Source organism: Orycteropus afer, unplaced genomic scaffold (assembly GCF_000298275.1).
Source record: "Orycteropus afer afer isolate SDZICR_OR568_19922 unplaced genomic scaffold, OryAfe1.0 scaffold00001, whole genome shotgun sequence".
In the NCBI taxonomy this organism is placed as follows: domain Eukaryota; kingdom Metazoa; phylum Chordata; class Mammalia; order Tubulidentata; family Orycteropodidae; genus Orycteropus; species Orycteropus afer.
The window spans coordinates 15,266,686-15,289,929 of NW_006921588.1; the positions used below are offsets into that span (position 1 = coordinate 15,266,686).

General features: G+C 37.6%; 1 protein-coding gene across 1 annotated transcript in view; it reads left to right on the forward strand.

The window, feature by feature from the left end:
* PDE1A (phosphodiesterase 1A) overlaps positions 1-23,244 on the forward strand; it is a 445,904-nt gene that overhangs the window by 392,614 nt on the left and 30,046 nt on the right. Inside the window, exons 4-6 of the mRNA XM_042780836.1 lie at positions 674-740; positions 4,240-4,356; positions 5,263-5,403. Of these exons, the coding sequence (XP_042636770.1) occupies positions 674-740; positions 4,240-4,356; positions 5,263-5,403 (325 nt within the window). The remainder of the gene's footprint in view (positions 1-673; positions 741-4,239; positions 4,357-5,262; positions 5,404-23,244) is intronic.

Consider the following 23,244-nt stretch of genomic DNA (forward strand, 5'->3'; position numbering starts at 1 on the left):
GAAGGAAGGTTGGGTAATCTACTTCCCTAGAGATACCACCTCATAAACCCAAGGGGGGATGACTATGAGTCGCAGTCGACTCAAGAGCAGTGAGTTTGGTTTCGGTTTGGAGGATCTGTAAGAATTAGAATTGACTTGGCAGCACATAACAACAACAGAAAACAATGTTTGTTAATGGGTCTCAAAATTTAAAGAAATTAAAAAATAAATAAACTCCATAAATACTCTAGGCATTCTATATCCCCACCTATAATTTTCATTTTATCAAAAAAATTATATAGAAAATACGATTACGATATTCATCTTCCAGACTGAAAATATCAGCCACATAAATGGGCAGAAAACAAGAATGCTATACTGTAGTGGATAGTATGGCATGTTATAAAGTGTTATTTTATATGCAAAGTATCATTTATCTTTTTGAAAAAGTGAAGTTAAGGTAAATATAGCTTTATATAGAAACTGAAATCATAGTAACTCTGGTCATTAGTTGACAAAATCCTATTAACATCTGTCACAGATTGTGGCCATAGTCATCATTGTTGCTATACAGGGAGTCTATAACTAACGACAAAAGTTAAGCTAACAGTCATCTTTTTCCTTATATTTAAGAAATAGCTGAGAACGTCCAGTAAATGATTTTTATATATACATTTATTTTTCTCTTTTATAGGATGTACAGAAAGACTTCTTCTGTGATTGATTTATCATATCCAGCAGCGGTTATAGTAACATTAAAGGTGAAATCATTTCAATTATTTTAGATTTTAAATAGACATCATTTTTAAAACTCTTCTTAAAATGATTGGGAAAAAATGAGAACAGTTCATTGCTGTAGTCTATATGTTTGAATGTAAAAAATACTTTAACCATTTACAGCATTTAATATGCTTGAAATCATGAATCGTTGTACATTTAAATGAGGAATTATTTACATTAACAAACTATATCAATGTCTATTTGTGTGTGTGTATAATGTTATTTCTCTATTTTTTTATAACTTCTAAGTTTATTTAGATGGATCTTATATTCAACTCTGAGATGGCACTTGTGTTTGTCAGAATATAGACAGAAAGATAGATGTAGATAGATAGATTATGGAAGAGTTGTGTTAGATATTTTAGTCAAATATCTTTAAAAGACAAAACTGATTATGAATAACACTGTCTAGAATTTTAGGCTGAGAAAATATAAAATTAAGAAGGGAAACAAAAAGGAGTTCCTCTTCCTTGCCTCTAGCTTCTCCTGTGGCTACCCTATTTATTGTAAGAGGCCCAATAGTTGCATGATATGCGTTAGAGATAACTAGAGTCCAAGCTGGGAATTAGTGAAGGTTGTTTGCTCATTTATTGATCTCCACTCCCTGTGTTTGTGTGTGTGCATTGTTACCAGATACCATACTACAGAAACATTTTGTAGGTTCATCATTCTAAGTTCCATGTTTCTTTTGGTCACTTAATTTGGATGGAAGTCTGTAACTTTATTGCCTGTAACAACTTCATAATGTTTTTTTTTGTTTGTTTTTTTTTTCTGTTTTTAACTAAGACCTCAAAGGATGCTGGCAACAGGAGATACTGGGTTGCTTTATTTCTGATGTATTATACTCCTTTTCTAGTTTATGTCTGAATCATTTTCTTCTTTTTTTTTTTTTCTTATCTGTTTTAAACATCCTCTTTGCTTTTTTTTTTTAATACTCTACTGCATATTAGATGATATCCTTATTAATTTTAAAGCATAGTTCACTTTTTCTTGGATGCTCTTGAATATTTATGTTCTTAAAACTATAATAAAGACAAGTGTAAAACAAATGAAACATTATAGGATACTAATTACTTATTGGTTCTTTGAGAGATTTCACCTTCCTTATTATTTTCTCCATTATGAGGAAGAACATTCTTTTTATTTTGTTTTATACACTTTTGCTTAAACATCAACTAACAAAACAGTTCAGTAAGAGCGTGTTTTGGTTACCTCTAGGGCCGCTCTAACAGAAATTACCACAAATACGTGGCTTTAACACACAGGAGCTTACTCTCTTATAGTTTTGGAGGCTAGAAGTCTGAGCTCTAGAGGCTGGGTAAAAGCCCTTTAACCTTGGGATTCAGCTCTATCTCTTGCCCACTGGAGCTAGAGGTGTCTCTTCACTCAGGCAGCTGCTGGCTGCTGAGGATGACAAGCCCAAAGTGGACAAATAAAATAGCACAGTCCCAATATTACCAAACACCACAGCAGACCACTAATTCAAGTCCATCAATGGTCCCAAGATCAGCAGAAAACATAGCAGGCTGCTGAACTATGACTCGGCTACATGCAAGATTCAAGTGTGCCAAAAGCTGCAGACCATTCCCAAAGCTTCTCCTTGTATACTGGAAGCAGACCACCTCCCTAAAGCAGCTACTCAGCTGCTTGTGGCAGATTCCACCATGGAGCTGATTACCAATCTCATCACAGGGAATAAATACAACCAGCTGCCCAGCCACTCAAAATGAGGCCCAGCCTAGTTGACACATAACCATAGAGAGAATGTAATAGTTTCTCTAAGATGTGGTATAGTAAAACACATGAACCAAAAGTTTGAGGGAGGAAATACTACTAAGAAAATAATATTTTTGGTTAAATAATAATTCTTATTTCCTGGAATATTTCCTTGCCTTTTGTGTGTTCTCAATCTGACAGTGTAAAAGCCAATAATCTGCAGTAGTGTACCAATGTAAATCATCACTTTTTAAAACATTCCCAAGAAATGGAGAGCTAACCTTTTACCCAGTGAGAAATCCCTAGCTGGAACTGTAAATAGCAGCATGTAACAGTCTGAAGTAACTCTTCTGTGTTAGTTTTGGAATTTGATGTAAGATTTCTTGGGCTTCTTTTAGCTTTACTGAGAATAAAATGCCTTCTAATGAAATTTATATAAATTTTTAATCCCCAAACAGATAAAACAAGTGTTTGATCAGGAAGTTAGGGTTCATTGCCAGGAATATAACAAAGACACACAAACAAAACAAAATATATTTCACTTGGTGTTTCCGAGAAATTTAAATGATACTTGGTGGTGTTATTGTTTTTCAGAGTAAGTATTTAAGAGACTGAATACATTTTATCAGATATTCGGCTTAGTTTTAGCATGTGACCTACAGCATGTTTAGTAGGCCCAAAAAAAAAAAAAAGAGTTAAATGGATGAAGTTCTAAACCGCGCCTCAAATTCAAAATTAATGCATAGCTTTAAAGATGCCCACTTACACAGCTCAGTGCTAAAACCACTGTGTGTGTAAATAATAGGCCTTCTTTGTTTGCACTTTCTGATAATTATTAGAACTAACTCTTGGCTATATTAAGATTTTTAAGATTCCACTGATTTATGTCATGTTGGAATTCAAGCTTTACATTAAAGCCTGCATCATGTATTAGGCTGATATTACTTGCTACAAGTCCAGTTGTGTAGACTGCGCTGCAGGATTTCCCCTTGGAATGACTCTAAGCAATATCATAAGGTAGCTGCAGTACTTTGACAGCTCTTCCCACTGTCCTCTTCACTACCTGTTAGGGATAATTTCCTAGGGTACCTGGAAATTTTCCAACAGTCTTGCCTGCTTCCCTTGGGAAATGTCTGAAACACTAAAACTCTTATCCTCCTCTTCAATCAAAACACCCACTTCCTCTTTCTCGCTAATTATCCCCAGAGGAAAGTATAAGTGAGTTAGCCAAGGTCAGAGTGAGTAATAATGTAGTGTGTAGTCTACCTCTCTAGGGTATTTGCATTTTAAAAGAGAACATAAGATACCAAAGCTCTAAACAAATGACTATCTCTTAAGGTAGAACTTCATGCGGTGTGACAGATGGACAGGTGGGAGAGAGATATTGGTCCTGTACTCCCTGTGTCATTCAATGCACATCACCCACATAACTGACATTTCTACCTTAAAATGAAGCTTGTACTGGAAAATGAGTTGACGTGAATTTGAAGAGAGATTAAGAATGAGGGCAGTATTATCTTGTTATCAGGATTATGACATCAATTTTATAACCTTGGCGTTGAGGTGAAGATCTTTGTGCTACAGTCAACATTATGGCTTGATTTTGTGGAACTACGGATGGAAACTGGCCATGTCATATCAGACCTGCTGAATTAAAATCTGACCTGCTGTGTGTACAGTGCCTGATCTTTCCCAGAATTTTTTATAGACAGAAACAAAACTAAATGATATTGTCACCTAAAACGTTTACTTTTTTTCCTACAGGATGTTGATAAATGGTCTTTTGATGTATTTGCCCTAAATGACGCAAGCGGAGAGCATAGTTTGAAGTTTATGATGTATGAACTATTTACCAGATATGATCTTATCAACCGTTTCAAGGTCAGAAATGTGAAACAAAAGTAAAATCCTCCTCAAATTGGTTATCTGGATAAGAATGAAAATGCAAAATGTTGAGTTATTAATCAATTCATTTTAGGACGTTTGTGGTTGGCAGGACACAGAACCAAGGGGGAGAATTCATCACATGATGTCATCATTCTCCACAACTCACTGACATGTAAATATATCCAGCTAGATACCATGAGACCACTACAGCCTCATTCCAACAAGATGCCAACCTTCTCCTGAATCATTAACAGAACACTCATGTAGCGATAGGGAAGTATGTCTTTAAGAAATACGATATGACCTTTGGTGTTCCTAAAACCCAGAATGAACCTGTATTGATAGCTTTGCTTAAACTGAAATAGAAGAGCTTCTAATTAACTTCTTTAAGAGCCACCTAAGCAACAAATTTGATCCTGACTTCTGAGCAGTTTTGCAACCTGTAACTTTCATCATTACTTATGAATCATGGCATTTTTAGAAATAGAAAGTACTGGAAGATGTCATCTATTTTTCATCTCCTTGTGTTACAGATAGAATAAACTAGACTTTGCCAATTATAATTGGAAAATTTTACTTTTATAAGAACTGGATTTCTTCATTCTGGAAGCTATAAAAAATTAAAGACTATAGTATGAGTAAGACCATTATTTAATTTATCTTAATTAAACAGTTGGGGGTTATAATCCTTCTTGGGTCATCTGGGAAGTTGATTAATGATTACAAGTTAATGAACTGTTTTTTTGGTTTTTTTTTTTAGAACAGTCTATATTTAACTTAAAGAAATGACTGCCTGAATCGAAACTCATTACTGTGTCCCATCCCAAACATCCTTGTGTTTATGTTAATTTATTGACATTCTTTTGGTCAAAATATAATCATCAGTATTACTTTCCACAGATTCCTGTTCCTAGCCTAATTTCCTATGCAGAAGCTTTAGAAGTTGGTTACAGCAAGTACAAAAATCCCTATCACAATTTAATTCATGCAGCTGATGTCACTCAAACTGTGCATTACATAATGCTTCATACAGGTATCATGGTAAGAAAGTCTTTGTAACTGAAGTTTGTTAGATTGGAAACCTTGTGTTCCCTTAAATTCCAATTGTCTCTTTAATAAAAGTGTTATTACCAACCAACAGTCCACTTCCATTGACTCAATTCTGATTCATAAAGATACCATAGGACAGAGTAAAACTGCCCCATAGAGTTTCCAAGGCTATAAATCTTTGCAGGAGCAAACTGCCTCATCTTTCTCCTGCAGTGGAGTGGCTGGTGGATTCCAAATGTCAATCTTTTACGTTAGCAGCCCAATGCTTTGACCACTGTGCCATCAGAGCTCTTTAAAATGTTGTCAGTAATTAACAATCCTTTGTATTAATTTTTAACGGTTCATTAGTTATTGGTTATATGTTATTGATAATATGTCAGTGTAAAACAGATACCCAGAGGCAAATCTAAATTTATTGTAAATTTTCTAAAACTTGGAATATAGAACATTTTTGTTTGCTAATGGTGGTACAGTGGTTAAAGTTTTTGACAGCTAACCAAAAGGTCAATGGTTTGGACCCACTAGCCCCTCCATGAGAGGAAGATGAACCAGTCTGCTTCTGTAAAGCGTTACAAGCTTGGAAACCCTATGGGGCAATTTGGCTCTATTCTTTCTATAGCATCATTAGGAGTTGGAATTGACTTGATGGCAGTGGTTTTGTTTTTGTTTTTTTAATTCATTTTTTGAAACTTTTTATTGAGATTTGAGTGAAAGTCTAAAAAGCAAATAGGTTTTCCATTCAACAATTAATATACATTTTGTTTCATGACATTGATTGCAATCCCCACAGTGTTATAGGACTCTTCCCACTTCCTTCCTGCTCCTCATTCATTTTTCTTTCATTCCTATTCTTTCCTGTCTTCTGAGCTTTATCCTGGGCTTATGCTCCCCTTTCCAGTGATTGACTGTTCCAAGGAGTACCTTCTTGGTGTTACTTTTTAATTGGATTGTTTTTCTTTTTGTTGTTGAGGTGTTAAAAGTATTCTATAAATTTTAGTTTGTTGTCCAATATGTCATTGCCAAAAGTTTTTTTTCCCAGTCTGTATATTCTCTTTCTACTCTTTTGGAGAAGTCTTTCATGCATGTAAATGTTTAATTTTCGTAAAGTCCCAGTTATCTAGTTTGTCTTCTGTTTGTATATTTTTAGTTATGTTTGATAACTTATTTATGTCATGTATGAGGGCCCCTAGATTTTCCACCAGATGATCTTTATAGTTTTAGGTTTTGCATTTAGGTCTTTGCTCTATCATGAGTTACTGTGTGTGTATGGTGTGAGGTATGAATCATGTTTCATTTTTCTGTAAATTGATATCCAATTTTGCCAGCACCATTTGTTTAAGAGACTGTTTCTTCTACATTTTGGGGGTTTCAGCCCTTGGTGAAAGATCAGTTGTCCATAGGTATATGGATTTCCTTCTGGATTCTGAATTCTGCTCCATTGGTCTATGAGTTTGTCGTATGAGCATCACACTGTTTTGATTACTATAGTTGAACAGTAGTTGAGATCAAGAAGTGCAAGGCCTCCTACTTAGTTCTTCTTCTTCTTTAGTAGTGCTTTGCTCATCCAAGGTCCCTTTCTTTTCCATATAAATTTGATGATTGTTTTTTCCATCTCTGCAAAGAGTGATAGTGGAATCTAGATGAGGATTCCTTTATATTTGTAGATTGCTTTGGGTACTATTGACATCTTCACAGTGTTAAATCTTCCTACTATTAGCATGGTATATTCTTCCATTTATGTAGCTCTCTTTTGGTTTCTTGTAGTAGTATTTTTAAGTTTTCTTTGTACGTCTTTTGTATCTCTGGTTAGCTTTATTCTTAACTACTACTTCTTTCATTTGGCTATTGTCAATTACGGGTGCTCTGGAGCCCCCCAGCCACTCCTCGGAAAGAAGATGGGGCAATCTATTTCCGCGGTGATACTGCCTCAGAAACCCAAGGAGGGGTCTTGGGTCGCTATGAGTCAGGTTCGACTTGATGGCACATAACAACAACAACATTGTCAATTACATTGTTTTTCTGATTTTCTTGTCAAAGTTCTATTTGGTAGTGTAGAGGAATCCAACCTATCTTTGTGTGTTGATCTTGTACCCTGCCACATTGCTAAATCCTTCTACTAGTCAAGTAGTTTTCTTGTTGAGTTCTGGGATTTTCTATGAATAGGATCATATCATCTCCAAACAGAGAGAGTTATACTTCTTCCTTGTCAATTTGTATGCTTCTTATAATTTCCTTTCTTGTCTTATTGCTCTGGCAAGACTTCTAAATCAATATTGAGTAGGAGTGGTGACAAAGGCCATCCTTGTCTAGTTCTCCTTTGCATGGGGGATCTTTTCAGTCGCTCTTCATTAACAATTATGTTGGCAATTGATTTTGTGTATATGCCCTGGGCAATCTACTTCTATAGTGATACCACCTCGGAAACCCAAGGAGGGGGTCACTATGAGTTGGGGCTGACTCCACGGCACATAACAACAACAACAAGCCTTTTTTTTAAATCAGGAATGGATGTTGAACTTTGTCAGATGTCTTTTCTGCATCAACTAATATGATCATGTGTTTTTTTTCCCTTTGTTTTATTTATTTGGTGGATTATGTTGATTGTTTTTTAATGTTGAATTGTCCTGGCATACCTGGTATGAGTACCATTTGGTCATTTTATATATATATATACACACACACATACACACACACTTTTTAACATGTCATTGGATTCTACTGGCTAGTACTTTGTTGAGAATTTTTACATCAATATTCATGAGGGATATTTGTGGGTAATTTTCTTTTTCAGTGACGTCTGTGCCTGTTTTGGGTATTAGGTTTATGCTTGCTTCATAGAATGAGTTCAGAAATATTTTAAACTTTTCTATATTGTGGAATAGTTTGACTAGAATTGGTGTCAGAATTGGTGTCAGCTCTTCTATGAATGTTTGGTAGAGTTCACCAATGAAGCCATCTGGGCCAGGACTTTTTTAATTGGGAGTTTTTTAATGACCTGTTTAATTTCTTCTTTTGTGATGGATCTATTCAAATTTTCTACCCCAGATTGTGTTAGTTTGGGTAGGTAGTCTAGAAATTTGTCATTTCTTCTAAATTTTCAAATTTACTGGTGTACGATACTTCATAGTATTCTGTTATTATCCTTTTCCAGTTGATTCTCCTGTGACATCACTTATTTTTTATTTGTGTTATTTGCATCTTCTCCTTCTTTTTCTTTATTAAATTTGCCAGTAGTTTGTCGATTTCATGAATCCTTTAAAAAAACCATTGAGTCATGTTGACTCTTTCTATTGTTTTCTCTTGTCTTTTTATATATTTCTGTTCTAATCTTTATTACTTCCTTTCCTCTGGTGACTGTAGCTCTTTGTTGTTGTTGTTCTTTTTTAATTGTTGAAGATGTTGAGTTAAGGTATTGATATTTCTTCTTTTTTGATCTGTAAGTTTATTGCTATAAATTGTCCTCTGAGCACTGCTTTTGCTGTACCCCAAAGATTTTGGTATGTTATATTTTCATTCTTGTTTGATTCAAGGAATTTTTCATTTCATTTTTTATTTTGTCTATTACCCAGTAGTTTTCAAGCTGAGTGTTATTTAGTTTCCATGTTGTCTTGGGTCCCTAGTGCTGCTATAACAGAAATACCACAAATGGATGGCTTAACAAACAGAGATTTATTCTCTTACAGTTTAGGAAGTTAGAAGTCTGAGTTCAAAGTGTTAGCTCTAGGGATGGTGGCTTTTTGTGCCTCAAGCAGATGCTGGCAGGTGAGGCTGATGAACCCAAGATCCACAGGTAAAATAACACAGTCCCAAGATCAGACAACATAGCAGGCCACTAGTTCTAGTCCAGGAATAATCACAAGATCAGCAGGCAGTGAACCACTGAGATGAAGACTCAGCCAAATACAGGATCCAGATGAGCCAAAATCTAGACACCTTTCTCAGAGTCTCCTTATACACTGGAAGCAGACCACACTCCAAAGGCAATTACTTAGCTGTTCATAGCAGATTCTACCTTGGAAGTGATTATAATCTCATCATGGGGAATAATTACATCCAGCTGCCCAGCCACTCAAACCAAGGTCCAGACAAGTTGACACACAACTTAAACTATCACACATGTATTTGATTTATATTTTCCCCTTTGTTCTGCCTGTTGTTAATTTCTAACTTTATAGTGTTGTGATCTGAAAGCTAGGAGCTCTGGTGGTGTAGTACCTAGGACATTTGACTGCTAACCAGAGGGCTAGTGGTTCAAACCCACCAGCCACCAGGAAGGAAGGTTGGGCAATCTACTTCCATAGTGATACTGCCTCGGAAACCCAAGGGGGGGTGGTCACTATGAGTTGGATCCACCTCCACGGCAGTGAGTTTAGTGTGATGTGAAAAGATGCATTGTAGAATTTCGATGTCTTTAAATTTATTGAAGCTCGCTTTGTGACCTAACATTTGTTTTTTATGGAGAATGTTCCATGTGTGCTGGAAAAAATGTATATTATGCTGTTGTAGGGTGAAATTTCTGTATATGTCTATGAGGTCAGATTGGTTGACTGTGATGTTTCAATACTCTTTTAGTAGTGTTTCTTTCTAGTTATTCTTTCCTTCATTGAAGTGGTATATTAAAGGCTCTTACTATTAATAGGGAGTCATTCATTTCTCTTTTTAATTCTATTAAAGTTTTATTTATGTATTCTGTGGCTCTTTCATTGGATGCATAGATATTTATCATGGTTATGTCCTATTGTTCGATAGAGCCTTTCTTTAATCATTATATAATGTCCTTCCTTGTCTCTTATGCTAGTTTTTGCCTTCAAGTCTATTTTATCAGATATTAATATTGTCACTCCTGCTCTTTCTGGGTTGCCATTTGATACATATATTTTTCCATCCTTTGATTTTTAACTTATTTTTGTCTTTGTGTGTAAAGTGTGTCCATTGTAGACAGTGTATTGATGGGTCATGTTTTCTGCTACTCTGTGTCTCTTGACTGGTACATTTAATCCATTCAGTGCAATTCTGTAGGTATTAGTGTACTGCTGTATTTTGCTGGGGGTTTTGTGTGTGTGTGCACTGATGGTTTCTTTGTTCCATATATTTTTTCAGCACTGAGTTCATTTTGTTTACTGATTTTCTTATTTCCTTTACTGATGTTGTTTTGTTGTTTACCAACTCTTTATTATTTTCTTCTTTATTTTAATGAGAAAGTTTATTAATTTTCTTTGAGGTTACCGTATAATTTATTATTATCTTCCCAAGATTAAAACAGTGTATTCTATCTTTATACACTCTTGACTTCCTCTCCATTTGGAATTTCTGTAACTATACCATTTTTTCCCTCTTTTTGCTTTGTAGTTGTCATTGTTTACAAATTGACATCTCTGGTTCCCTATTTTCAGTCTTATAGGTTTATTTTATTTGTGGTACTTCTATATGTGGGTTGATTTCTGAGAGGTGTAGTCATGTGTCTTAATCTTAGTTTGTTGTCTTCCATTGCTGGTTCTCTACCTGAAAGATTCTCATTAGCCTTTCTTCTATGGTTAGTCTAGTTTTTTTTTTCAAATTTCCTTTATTTCTATTTATCTAGAAATGTCCTAATATCACCATCACATTTGAGGAACAGTTTCCCTGGATGTATTATTTTTGGTTGGCAGTTATTTTTTTTTTTTTCTTTCAGGATTTTATATGTGTCATCATAATGCTTTCTTACCTGCATTGTTTCAGCCAAGAAATCAGAGCTTAGTCTTACTGGTTCTTCTTTGTACATTACTTTTCATTTTTCCCAAGCTTTTTTCAGGATTCTTTGTTTGTCTTTGGTTTTGGAATGTTTGATTATGATTTATCTTTGTTATATTATTTTGTATTCTGTCTTGTTTGAGGTTGATCGAGCTTCTTTAATGCATATCTTCTCATCTTTCATAACATTAGGGGAATTTTCTTTCAACAAATGTTTGACAGTTTTCTGTTATTTTGTTTTGTTTTTGTTTTTTTGTAGTTTTGTTTTGCCTCTTCCCATTCTAGAATTTTGATTCCTCAGGATGATTTTTTTTCTTCTTTCTGATTGTTCCCCTAACAGATTAATATTAAGAGATGTGTCTTCAATTTCACTAATTCTTTCTTCCATTGATTCAATTCTATTCCTTTGCTCTTTCAATGTGTTATCTATTTTAATATTAATTTTCCAGATTTCTATTTGATTTTTTTGTATGGTTTCTAATTTTTCATTTATTTTGTCAATTTTTTCTTATATTGTTTTCTTGAAATTTTCTGGAGTTTTGTCTGTGTTTTCCTTGATCCCTTTCTTAATCTGTTGAAGGATCCCAAACACAATTTTTAAAAATTCCTTATTAGGTGGTTCCATTACCATTTCTTTTTCTGAAAGATTTTCTGGCCCTGTATTTTGATCACTTATTTGAACCATCTTTTCCTTTGTGTGTGTGTGCGCTTGTATGTGTCATTGGAAGTTGTGTGATGTCTTTGAGACATTGTAGTATTATTGTATTTATCTGTTGATTGTATGTTGGTTTGATTCACCCTGAATTTTTGTTTGTTTGTTTTTTGTTTTAATATATCTGGGAAACAGAGTGGACATGGTACCCTGATTGCTAATTTGGCAGTATTGGGGTACTCACCACTTGTCTCTGGGTAGATTTGGTAGTAGGTGGGAATGGGGGCTAGAGTCTTTGATCTATTAGAAACTATCTATCATGTAGAGCAGCTGAAGGCAGGCTGGGCAGCTGATGCATTCTGTCTGTCATAGATCCAGTGGTACTGAAGTAGGTGGTGATATTCGCTGAGTGGGTGGGGCAGCAGGTGTGACTGGATAGGGTCACTGGTTACTGATGGAGAAAGAAAAGAGGGGTGGAGGGGAAGAGTAAAAGGAAATTAAAAAAAAAAAAATAGCGGAGGCCAGAAAGGGAAGAAATAAGGCAGAAAAAAAGAAGACAGTGGCACAGCACTAATGCAAGCACTAGCTGCCAAAAGTGGCTGTCGCAGTGCTAATTCATTTTCCCATTAGAATCAGCCACAAAAAAAATAACCTAAACCAAAAGTCCTCAGAATAAAAATTATAGTGCTTTACTTTCATTCACTATGTTCTCTCAAGCTGAACTGAGTAACACTTTTTTTTTCTCCCCCTTTTCTTACTTGTATTATTAAACATAACATATTGGGAAATTATTTGTGTGAGTTTTTCCAAATTCACCTTCCTCTTCTTTGTATCTGAATGTGTCTATGAATTACTGGATGGATGATCCAGCAATGTATACCATAGGATAACAGTGAGTACATGACAAGGATTTTGAGGCTTGAAATTTCTATCATATCTCAGGCCTTAAGATGTCTGCTAGAAGATAAAAGAGGAGGAGCAGCCCTTCCAATGTATGAAGTGGGTTTAAAGGGGGGTGGTCCATATGATGTTCCCAAATACCAGTACCTTCTTGACTCCTTGTGTTTCAACCTAGGCTGAGGTAATGCCATAAAATAGATTTAAGTGGAATGCTCCATCAAACCTCAAAATACATGTTTTCTGCTTGTTTAAATTTCAGAATTCATACCACCTCTACTGGAAAGGGCCATTGGCTGAGATCTAGTTAATTAGCACTGATTGGGGTCCAAGGACCCTCCATAATTCTGCACCAGCAACTCTCTAGTCCTATCCAAGCAATCCTCCCCCAGTGCATAGAGTCCTGACAATTTCAAAAGTGAATAACAGGTTATAATTCTTCAAATTTATTATATACAGGACATTTTTATCATTACTTTTTCCCATGTGTTGTTTACTGTGTAGAACATCCATTTGCTATGACTCATCCAAGCAGTACCCCAGATGGTGACTGAAGAAATTGTCTATTCCTTTCTTCGTTATTCACCTCCTAAATGTTGCAGATCCATCAGTGCCTTAAACTTAGATCCCAGCTGATGTCTATTGCTCTGAAATAAACCACCTCAAAATTTAGTGGCTTAAAATATTAATTTATTATCTTTCAAGGGTTTGTGGTTAGTGGGATCTCAACTAGGAGGTTTTCACTTGTCTCATGTAATTGTAGCCAGTTAGCCACCATAGATAAAGACAACCAAGAGCATCACTGGGAAACATGTCCAAAATCTCTCACTCATGTGGCTGGCATTTGATAATGGTTACTGGCTAGGAGATCAGCTAGGGCTTTGACCAGTGTCCACATTGACCACATTTGGCCTCTTCAGGTAGCTTCATCTTCACAGAGAATGGGGGTATATTCTGAGGGAGTGTTCCAAGAGGGAGGAAATGAAAGCTGCCAGTGTTTTAAGACCCAGGGATGGAAACTTGTACAGTGTCACATCTGCCATATTCTATATGGCAGGCCCACCAGATTCAAAAGGAGGGGACAAAAAGCAATCTTCTCAATAGAATAAGTGTCAAAGAATTTTTTTTGCCAGTTTTATCTGTCATAGTCCTATTTCCCCCTTTCCATTAAGTTCAAGGACTGTGGACTCCAAAATTGTCCAACTGATATCTGAAAAGAAGTGGATGTGAAGAAAATAAGACAACTAGCTTTCATCCAGTACCTACTACTCTAGGCCAACCATGGAGCCAAACCTTTTCCACCCTGCCTTATTGTTCAGGTGTCTTCAAATGGCTCTCTTTCTGCTTTTTGTAGGATTAGGAAAGAAGCGGAGAGCAGAGAAAAAAAGTGTGGTAATTGTAAGGAAGAGAAGAAGACAAAATTCTCCTCTCTCTCTCTGTGACCTTCAGTACAATCGAGCACCAGTCGCTATCATTTTCTTCATCTCCAAGTTTTTATCCTTGCCTCTTCCCACTTCCTTACAATTGAGCTCTTACCCCAACACTGTTCCTCCTTAATTTTGGAAGATGTTTTTTCCACTTCTTAGCCTCAATACCTGCTTGTTAGATTTTCATCTCAGTCCATGGTAACCCCCACCTTTAATTTTATTTTGATTGGCAGATGGAAAGGAGAATGAAAATTATTCTTTTCTGCCAGAGTCATTCCTGGCACACCAGGATAGAAGTCTGGAATTCACTTCCCCACTGAGCAAATGGAGTCAACAGGCATTTAGAGAATTTCTTGGAATCCCACCACCAACTCTATAGAAATAGGCATTTTTATGACAGGCTTACAAAATAATATAACCCAATTTGGAGTTAAGTATTTTTTTAGGAACCAAAAACTTTCACTGATGGAGTGGCATGTCCCTCTTGTGACCTTCTTGAAAGTGTAACTATATGTATGGTTAACTTTTTCGCTTGTGTTTTCCCCACTTAAGGTGTAAAAATGGATTTCAGAACATGATCATTGGGCCAGATCAAATGCAGGAGTGGGCTGATGTTTTGTTTCTCTAGTGCCACTGTAACATTAAATACCACAAATGGGTGGCTTTAACAAACAAGAATATTGTCTTACAGTTTTGGAGGCTAGAAGTCTGCATTCAAAGTGCCAAGCTCTAGGGACTGGGTGAAGTCCCCTTGACCTTGGGCTTCAGCTCTGCCTCCTGCTTTCAGCCCACTGAAGTTGAAGGCTTCTCTTCACTCAGGCACTTCCTGGCTGCTAAGACTGACAAACCCAAGTCAACAAACATAATAGCACAGTCTCAAGATTGTCAAACAACATGGCAGGCCATTAGTTCAAGTCCAGAAATGGTCCCAGATCAGTAGGGCCAATGTGGCAGGCTACTGAATGAAGACTCAGCTATGTGCAGGGTCCAAGAGTGCCAAAAATCTCAGTGACTTTTTTCAAAGCTGACTTCTTATATACCAGAAGCAGACTCCATCCCTAATGCAGCTACTCACCTGCTCCAGGAGAGTCCACCATGGAGTTGATTACCAGTCTCATCATGGGGAATAACTGTATCCAGCTGCCCAGCCACTCAAAACCAGGCCCAGTCAAGTTAACATACAACTTAATTACCACAGCTGGGTTTGGCACGAAGTTGAAGTTGACTCACCTTCCCTTTCAGAAGTGTAGCTTGATATTTGAAGGAAGGAAGTAGAAGTTACCAATAATAAATAGAAATTCAGATTTTCAAAGATAAATAGCTTTAAGATAGCATAATCTTTTAAAATGTAGTATACAGGCGGTCTTGGAGTTATGAAGGAGATCCATTATAAGTGTGTCTTTTAAGTTGAATGTGTCAGTGTTTTGATTACCTAGTGCTGCTCTGACAGGAGTATACCACAAATGGAATGGCCTTAAATAGGAGTTTATTCTCTTACAGTTTGGAGGTTTTTAAATCCGAGTTCAAAGTGCCAGGTTCTCAGGACTGGGTGAAAACCCCTCAGCCTTGGGTTTCAGCTCTGCCTCCAGCTCCTGGCCCACTGAACCTAGAGGCATTTCTTCATTCAGACAGCTGCTGGCTGCTGAGGCTGCCAAGCCCAAGGTTGACAAGTGAAAAGGCACAGTCCCAATGTTACCAAACCACATGGCAGGCCATTAATTCAAGTCCATTGAAAGTCCCCAGGTCTGCAGAGCATGGTAGGCTGCTGAACAACAACACGGCTATATGCAGGGTCCAAGTGTGACATAAGCTAGAGACTATGCCCAAAGCTTCTCCTTATATACAGGAAGCAGACCACAGCCCTAAGGCAGCTACTCAGCTGCTTGTGGTAGATCCCCCTGTGGAGTTCATTGCCAGTATCCTCGTGGGGAATAACTACCACCAGCTGCCCAGCCACTCAACCAGGCCCAGCCAAGTTGATATACAAACTGAACTACCACAATTCCACCCCTTGTCAACTTGGCATCTGTACAGATTTCTCTCACTGGGTGGCTCCAGTTCCCTAGTTCCTCTAAGTGGTGACCTTACCCTTTGGCCTAAAGGGGCCCTGTTCCTCTCCCTCTTGGACATAGCAGCCCCACCCCCTCATTTTTGAGGAGTGGCTATAGCTCCATCCCACTAGCTCACATGAACCAACAGCCCCACACTCCAGAACCAAGTTGGTGAAGGTCTGGCTCTGAAACCTAGGGGGCTATGGTGGTTCCACCCACAAAGGCCATGGTCCTACCCTTTCAGGCTGAGACATCTCTGCTTCCATTTCCTTGATTTCTCTGCTTCTGCCAATTAATGCCGAAGGCAACCCACTCTGCAGGAAATCTTCCTGCCCTAAAAACACTCAGCTTTATTGTTCTGTGGGCCAGCCAACCTGCTACTCCCTTTTATGCTGGTCTTCTCTACCAATCAATGCCTGAAGGCAACTCATTCCACCAGGAAACTGCCTACCCAATGGCACCAGCTTTCTCCTCTGTGGGCTGGTAAGCATGTTGCTGTTTAATGCTGGTCTCTGGGCTCTGCTCCTGCTGTCTCTCATGCTGGTCTGTCAGCTCTGCTCCTGCTGTCTCTCAGGCCGTATGTCAGAGTCTCTCTGCCAGGGTCTCAGGTCAAAGATGCACCCCACTCCTGTTTACACATTTTACGTATCTGTCAGAGCAGCATCCCACTCTCGGTACCAAATTCTGTTCTGGTTACCTAATGCCACTTTGACAGGATTATACCACAAATGGGATGGCCTTAACAAACAGGAGTTTATTCTTACAATTTGGAGGCTTTAAGTCCAAGTTCAAAGTGCCAGGCTCTAGGGGCTGCATGAAAGCCCCTCAACCTTGGAGTCTAGCTCTGCCTCCTGCTCCCAGCCCACTGGAGCTAGAAGCATTTTTTCACTCAGACAGCTGCTAGCTGCTGAGGCTGACAAACCCAAGGTTGACAAATAAAAAGGCACAGTTCTGATGTTACCAAACCACACAGCAGGCCATTGTAAGTCCCAAGGTCAGCAGAGCATGGCAGGCTGCTGATCAACGACATGGCTACATGCAGGGTCCAAGCATGCCATAAGCTAGAGACCATTCCCAAAGCTGCTGCCTGCTTATATATGGGAAGCAGACCACATACCCAAAGCAGCTACTCAGCTGCTTGTTGTAGATCCCACCATGGAGATGATTGCCAGTCTCATCATGTGGAATAACTACCACCAGCTGCCCAGCCACTCAACCAGGCCCAGCCAAGTTGACATACAAACATAACCACCATAGTCGGTAAGTTGGAACGAGTGTGTATGGTTCTTACGTAGCCTTAGTGCAGGAAAGGGCTTAAAACCTTTTATCTGATTTAAAAACTGCATTGCAGCAAGTGAAAGGTGCTAAAGAATTCATTGCAAACAGAAAACAAACTCACTGCCATGGAGTCCAGTCTGACTCATAGCAGCTCCTCCTTGGGTTTTTGAGGCAGTATCACTATGGAAGTAGATTGCCTAACCTTCCTCATGTAAAAACTAAACCAAACTCATCGCCATTGAGTCATTTTGACTTACAATGACCCTATAAGACAGAGTAGAATTGCCAGAGAGGTTTCCAAGGTTGTAAATCTTCACAGAAGCAGACTGCTTCATTTTTCTTCCATGGAACAGACAGTGGGTTTGCACTTGAAACCTTTTGGTCGTGGCTTTAACGACTGCATGATCAGAGCTCCTTGTTTCCAAGTGAGTGCAAATTTATATAAATCAAGGAGCAAGTAGGAGTTGTCTGAAAAATCACTCATAACTCTGGGAGACTGGCTGAATTGACCTTTACACTTGTTTATCTTTTAAGAGAAAGAGGTGGGGGGAGGGCAGAGAGAGTATGTGTGTGTATGTGTGTGTGCGCACACATGCGCACAAGCTTGAGAACACAGTGCACATACATGCACAAAACCCCTTTCAAACTATTTTGGTTTAATAAGGCCTTCATTGTCACAGCTGTTTCTTGAACTCTTTGCTTTCACTTGGTTTGAAATGCATAGCAAATGAATGTGAAAAACAAAGTACCTCCTGACAGCTGCAAATGCTGTTACTCACATTTGTTAAACTTTCTTGCTTTATATTTTCTAATCTTTAATCTGATACCAAGGTGGCTTTTGTTTCAAGTGTTTGGCATTTTCTCTTTCTTCAATTCTGTGGCTTCGAAAAAGTTAATGAGAAATGAAATATTTAAATATTGCTGTAAAATAGGAGCTGAATGGATGAAGTTTCCTCAGAACAAGATGTATTAGAAAAGCAATGCCTAGTTCAGTAAGTATAAAAAAAGATCTGCTTTAGTTATGAAGTACAGTCAGAAGATATATGCCATTTTAGGCAGAGAGGCAACAAGACTTTCATCTTTTTAAAATGCCTTTCTGCTTATGTATGGTTGTTTTTTCTTTTCTTTTTGCCACAAGTGTATAAGAAGCCATATAAATATCCTCTTTCGGCTTCAGAATGCTTTTTTCTCAAGGTGAGTTTGAAGGAATAGGAGTATTATGACAGGAGGTAAATAGCAAAGTTCAAATCCTCAATATGTTTACCCTCATCCATGTAAGGAAGACTTACTTGAGGAATACCAAACCCTTCCATCTTCTCTGGAAGACTGGGGAAATCTAGCACAACCTGTATGACTTCTTGAAGGCTGAAGTTAGTAAGATCAGTCACTTTCTGAGAGGGCTAAGGTTTATCAAATGTGCATTTAGTTTGAAAGTCTTTTCCTGATTTTATTCTTCAACAACAATGATTTGTGGACTCACCATAGACCGGACTAGTTTGGCCTTTGCAAAAGTCATCTGGTGAGAAAACTTTAGTGTTTTCCGGGATCTCTAATACACATTTAAACTAAAAAGAATAATGAGAAACTTCATGATACATGGTGAAAGGAAATGCAAAATGAATTTATGAATATAGTGACTGTTTTGTCAAAACTAAGTTCTAATGCCAGCTTGACAGTATTTGGAAAGTTATTTTAATGTGCTTTCCTCTGAATGAGAAAAAGCCTTAGTTAAATAAGTTTTAATAACATTCATATACATGAATGTGCCAAAACAAAGAACAAAAACAAAATGGAAATTTTATTCCTTTATTTTAAGCTCCCAGTCTTCTTAACCTTCCTGGCTTGGTATGGAGAACACTCTTTGACCTTAGTGTTTTTGAGGAGGTCCTGCTATTTCAGGATAGTCGTATCAGTGTGACAGTTATAGAGCACTCCACAGCTGCCCAGCACTGTCAAGGTGACTAATATAGTCCATCACCTGAAAGTTGTTCTGAGTACTTTTGTCTGAAAGGATTATGATGAAGCCATTGCCCTTCTATGTGTTAATGTCATAAGTGGCACCTTCAAACCTGGAAGTAGGTGGTGCGGAAAACAGCTGATGCTAGTACATGTGTGTCTGTGTCTCCTTTTGCCATTTGACTACCTTACAACCCTGTGCATGGCGACAGTTCTATATGCTAGTTCAATCCTTTTGCTGAAGAGAAAATGCATCATAAAGTGCTGCCAAGCCACTCTGAATGTCTCTTTGAATGTGAAATCAAACAAAGTCTTTGGCAAGGAAACACTTGCATTTGAGAGCTCTTCACACCATGTTCTCTCTCTAATACTAACAGCAGAGGGCAGAGGGATGACTTAAGCCTAGATACTTTGGAGCTTGTAGCCCACTGACTAGACTCAGAAATGATCTGTTACATTCTGAATGACTCAGTTTTCTTCAGGTCAGGCTACAGAAGACTCACTCTAATGTTTCCACTCTGTAAACTTTGTGGAAATTCTGCTCTTGTAAATGGCTTCTGTCATACAGCATTGTTTGGAAGATTAGAAAGAAAATGGGTTTTGGAGCCCACCAGACATTAACTTGAGATCCTGCTTTACTGTTTCCTAGCTCTCTCTCTACCTCACAGTTCCCTTGTTACTAAATGTGGTTAATAATACTGCCCACCTCATAGGATGACTGTTGTTCTTGTTATGTGCTGTCGAGTAGGATCCGACTCATAGCGACCCCTCCTTGGGTTGCTGAGGCAGTATCACCACAGAAGTAGATTGTCCAACCTTCCTTCCAAGGGATGACAGTGAGGAGTAAATGAAACCATGTATGTAAAGCACCTAGCCTAGTGCTTGAAATAAAATAAATATTAATGCTCATTACTCTAATATTAGTGGTGTTGTTAGGTGCCATTGAGTCAGTTCTGACTCACAGTGACCATATGTACAACACAACAAAACACTGTTCAGTCCTGCACCATCTCCAAAATCTTGGCTATGTTTGAGCTCATTGTTACAGTCAATTATTAATTTATTATGTTGTACATATTGTTGTTGTTGTTATGTGCCATCGAGTTGGACCCGACTCACAGCGACCACCCATTGGGTTTCCGAGGCAGTATCGCTATGGAGGTAGATTGCCCAACCTTCCTTCCAAGGTGTGGCTGGTGGGTTTGAACCGCCAGCCTTTGGTTAGCAGTCAAGTGCCTTAGGCACTACACTACCAGAGCTTCTGTTGTACATGTTAACATCATTATAATGTACAAGGTTTCCACACAGGATAAATTATAAAAGTTTACCTCAGCCTATTCACGGGGATAGAGGGGTGAAAAGTGTTCAAGCCAATAATTTCATGTCAAATGAGTTATTAATTATGCTTTTCAAATGTCCCGAGTATTAATAGATCATTTTGATTTCTAATATCAGAGATCTGTCTTTCCCTTTTATTCACTTTCACACTCATACACTCACAGTAGTCCAGATACCAAGATTACATCATAAATTAAATTTGTTAGTTTGTACCCATTCCAATATTCAGTTACATTAGCTAGTAGGTATCCTTTTAAAATTTTGAAAGAAACAGAGACTTTGGAATCAGAGAGAACCTGATGTAAATTCCTGCTCTGCCTCTTGATAGTTGTGAACCTTAGGCAAGGTAAGTCACCACTTCAAGATTCAGCTTCCTTATCTGCAAAATAAGAGTAAAATTATTTATCTAGTAAATGGTAAATAGAATGGTTATGGTAATTAAATGAGACCATCTAACTAAAGAGTCTAGTTCCCTCCCCTTCCTCTATCTCATTATTGTACATGCTGTTGATGTTAGTCAACGCCTCCCTATGATGTAATTTCAGGACTTCCCATTTTAGAGTAAATCTACCTGAACATTTATCTGGGCAAAATGCACTCCATAGTTTAGATGAAGCAGAATACCTGCACTGCTCATGACTCATTACTTTAACCCTTATTTCTGCCCTTTGAGAATCAGAAGAATCCAGGCCATGTACTTACCACAGTTGTAGTTGGGGAAGTTGATGTGATCCACCCTCATTCTCTCTGGCTTGTCCTCATGTATTATTGATAAAGTGCACAAAGGTAGAGAGACACCCCTTTCCTGAGTTGAACAGTCTCATTTGATACCTGTCTAAAATGAACCAGCAGCAAAGGAGCTAAAAATCCATCCAAAATTCTACTTTCACTAATATAAAAGAGATGTGTTTTATCAATAAAGTATGAAAGTGTAGTGCTTCTCTCTTCCAAAACTATTCTATAAAAAACATAAGGCCATAGTGCAGCAATAATTAAGAGATTCTCAGAGGAACTACTATTTATGGGAGGAAAAAAATAATGAGAATACAAACAGGAAACATATTTATAATCAATTTTGACAGCAAAGAAGATAATATATTTAAATACTTATAAACCAATTTATAATTAAAATTCACCTCTGATATCATAATCTTTTTTTGGCAATTATAGCTTTGCATTCTGTATTATCATAGTGAATATTGATTGCATACATACATATAAATCATAAATAAATCTGTAGATCCATATATATAACCAAACTAACATAATTTTGTTCATAAATAATTGATATTTCTTTCCCCAGTAATGATTTTATTTAATAAATTTAATGTTTCTTGGGGAACAAAAGCTTGTTTTACTTCAACTGCTGTTCATTTCATGGTGGTCAATTCCAATGTCTCGTTGGGGATATTGGAGGCTCGGTCCCAGTTCAGCCTATCCTACAGGCTATTAATAAGGTCACTTTCTTCCTTTTTAAGATCCACACAATTAAATGTGCCTGTAAACATAGAACTTATATCAACCCACTTTGGTTTTGAAAACCATTTCTATTTCAGCTATCCAACTGTGAAACGTTTCTAGCTCTTTATTATTCTCCAGATTCAACACCTTAAACAATATATTTAGGTTAATAAGTTCAGTAAAATATTATTTACTTTATATGGCAAGCCTTGTGATAGGCACTGTGCCTGCATTAGCTTTAAACTTCTTTTAACATCCCACAGAGGAACAATTGCTAAATCATTTGTATAGATACTGTGGCTGAGAGGGCAAATAACTTTCTGCCTAAGGATCAACCCCACCAGCCACTCCTCGGAAGGAAGATGGGGCAATCTACTTCTGTAGTGATACTGCCTCGGAAACCCAAGGAGGGGTCGCTATGAGTCGGGGCCGACTCGATGGCACATAACAACAACAACAACAAGGATCAACAAAGGTGTAAAACCAGGATCATCTCGTTGCACAGTCGGGTCCGCTGCTCTCTAACTCTTTCACCTAATAGAAAACTGACAAAATTTAATCCACCAGGCAAGCATAAAGTTCTTCTTATATTTCAAATACCATTCTAGATTATGTGAAGGAAAGAAAGGTTAGAAAGACTATGCCTTTGGCAACTGTGAGATTCAATCGTTCTCACCTCCTTCGTTTTGACTCATGGACCAAGAGTGAGTTCTTTTTGCCTTTTGTACAAAGTCCAAACTAATCAGCTCTCATCAAGGTAGTCCATCAACTTTTCCCATTCTCTCCACTCTTTTCAACTTTACTTCCTTGAGTCTCCATACAGTTTTACTATTAGCAATTTCAATATCCATACAGACTTCTATAATATCATTCTGCATTTGCTCCTTTTTTAAATGTCTGTTGCCCTAACTGCTCCCCCCACCACACACACACCCCTAGCCTTGGGACCATCCTTCTTCCACTGTCACAAAAATAGACATTCTGATTATCTGATATCCAACTGTACCTTTATTCTCTTCCCTTGTATTAATTATACATGTAG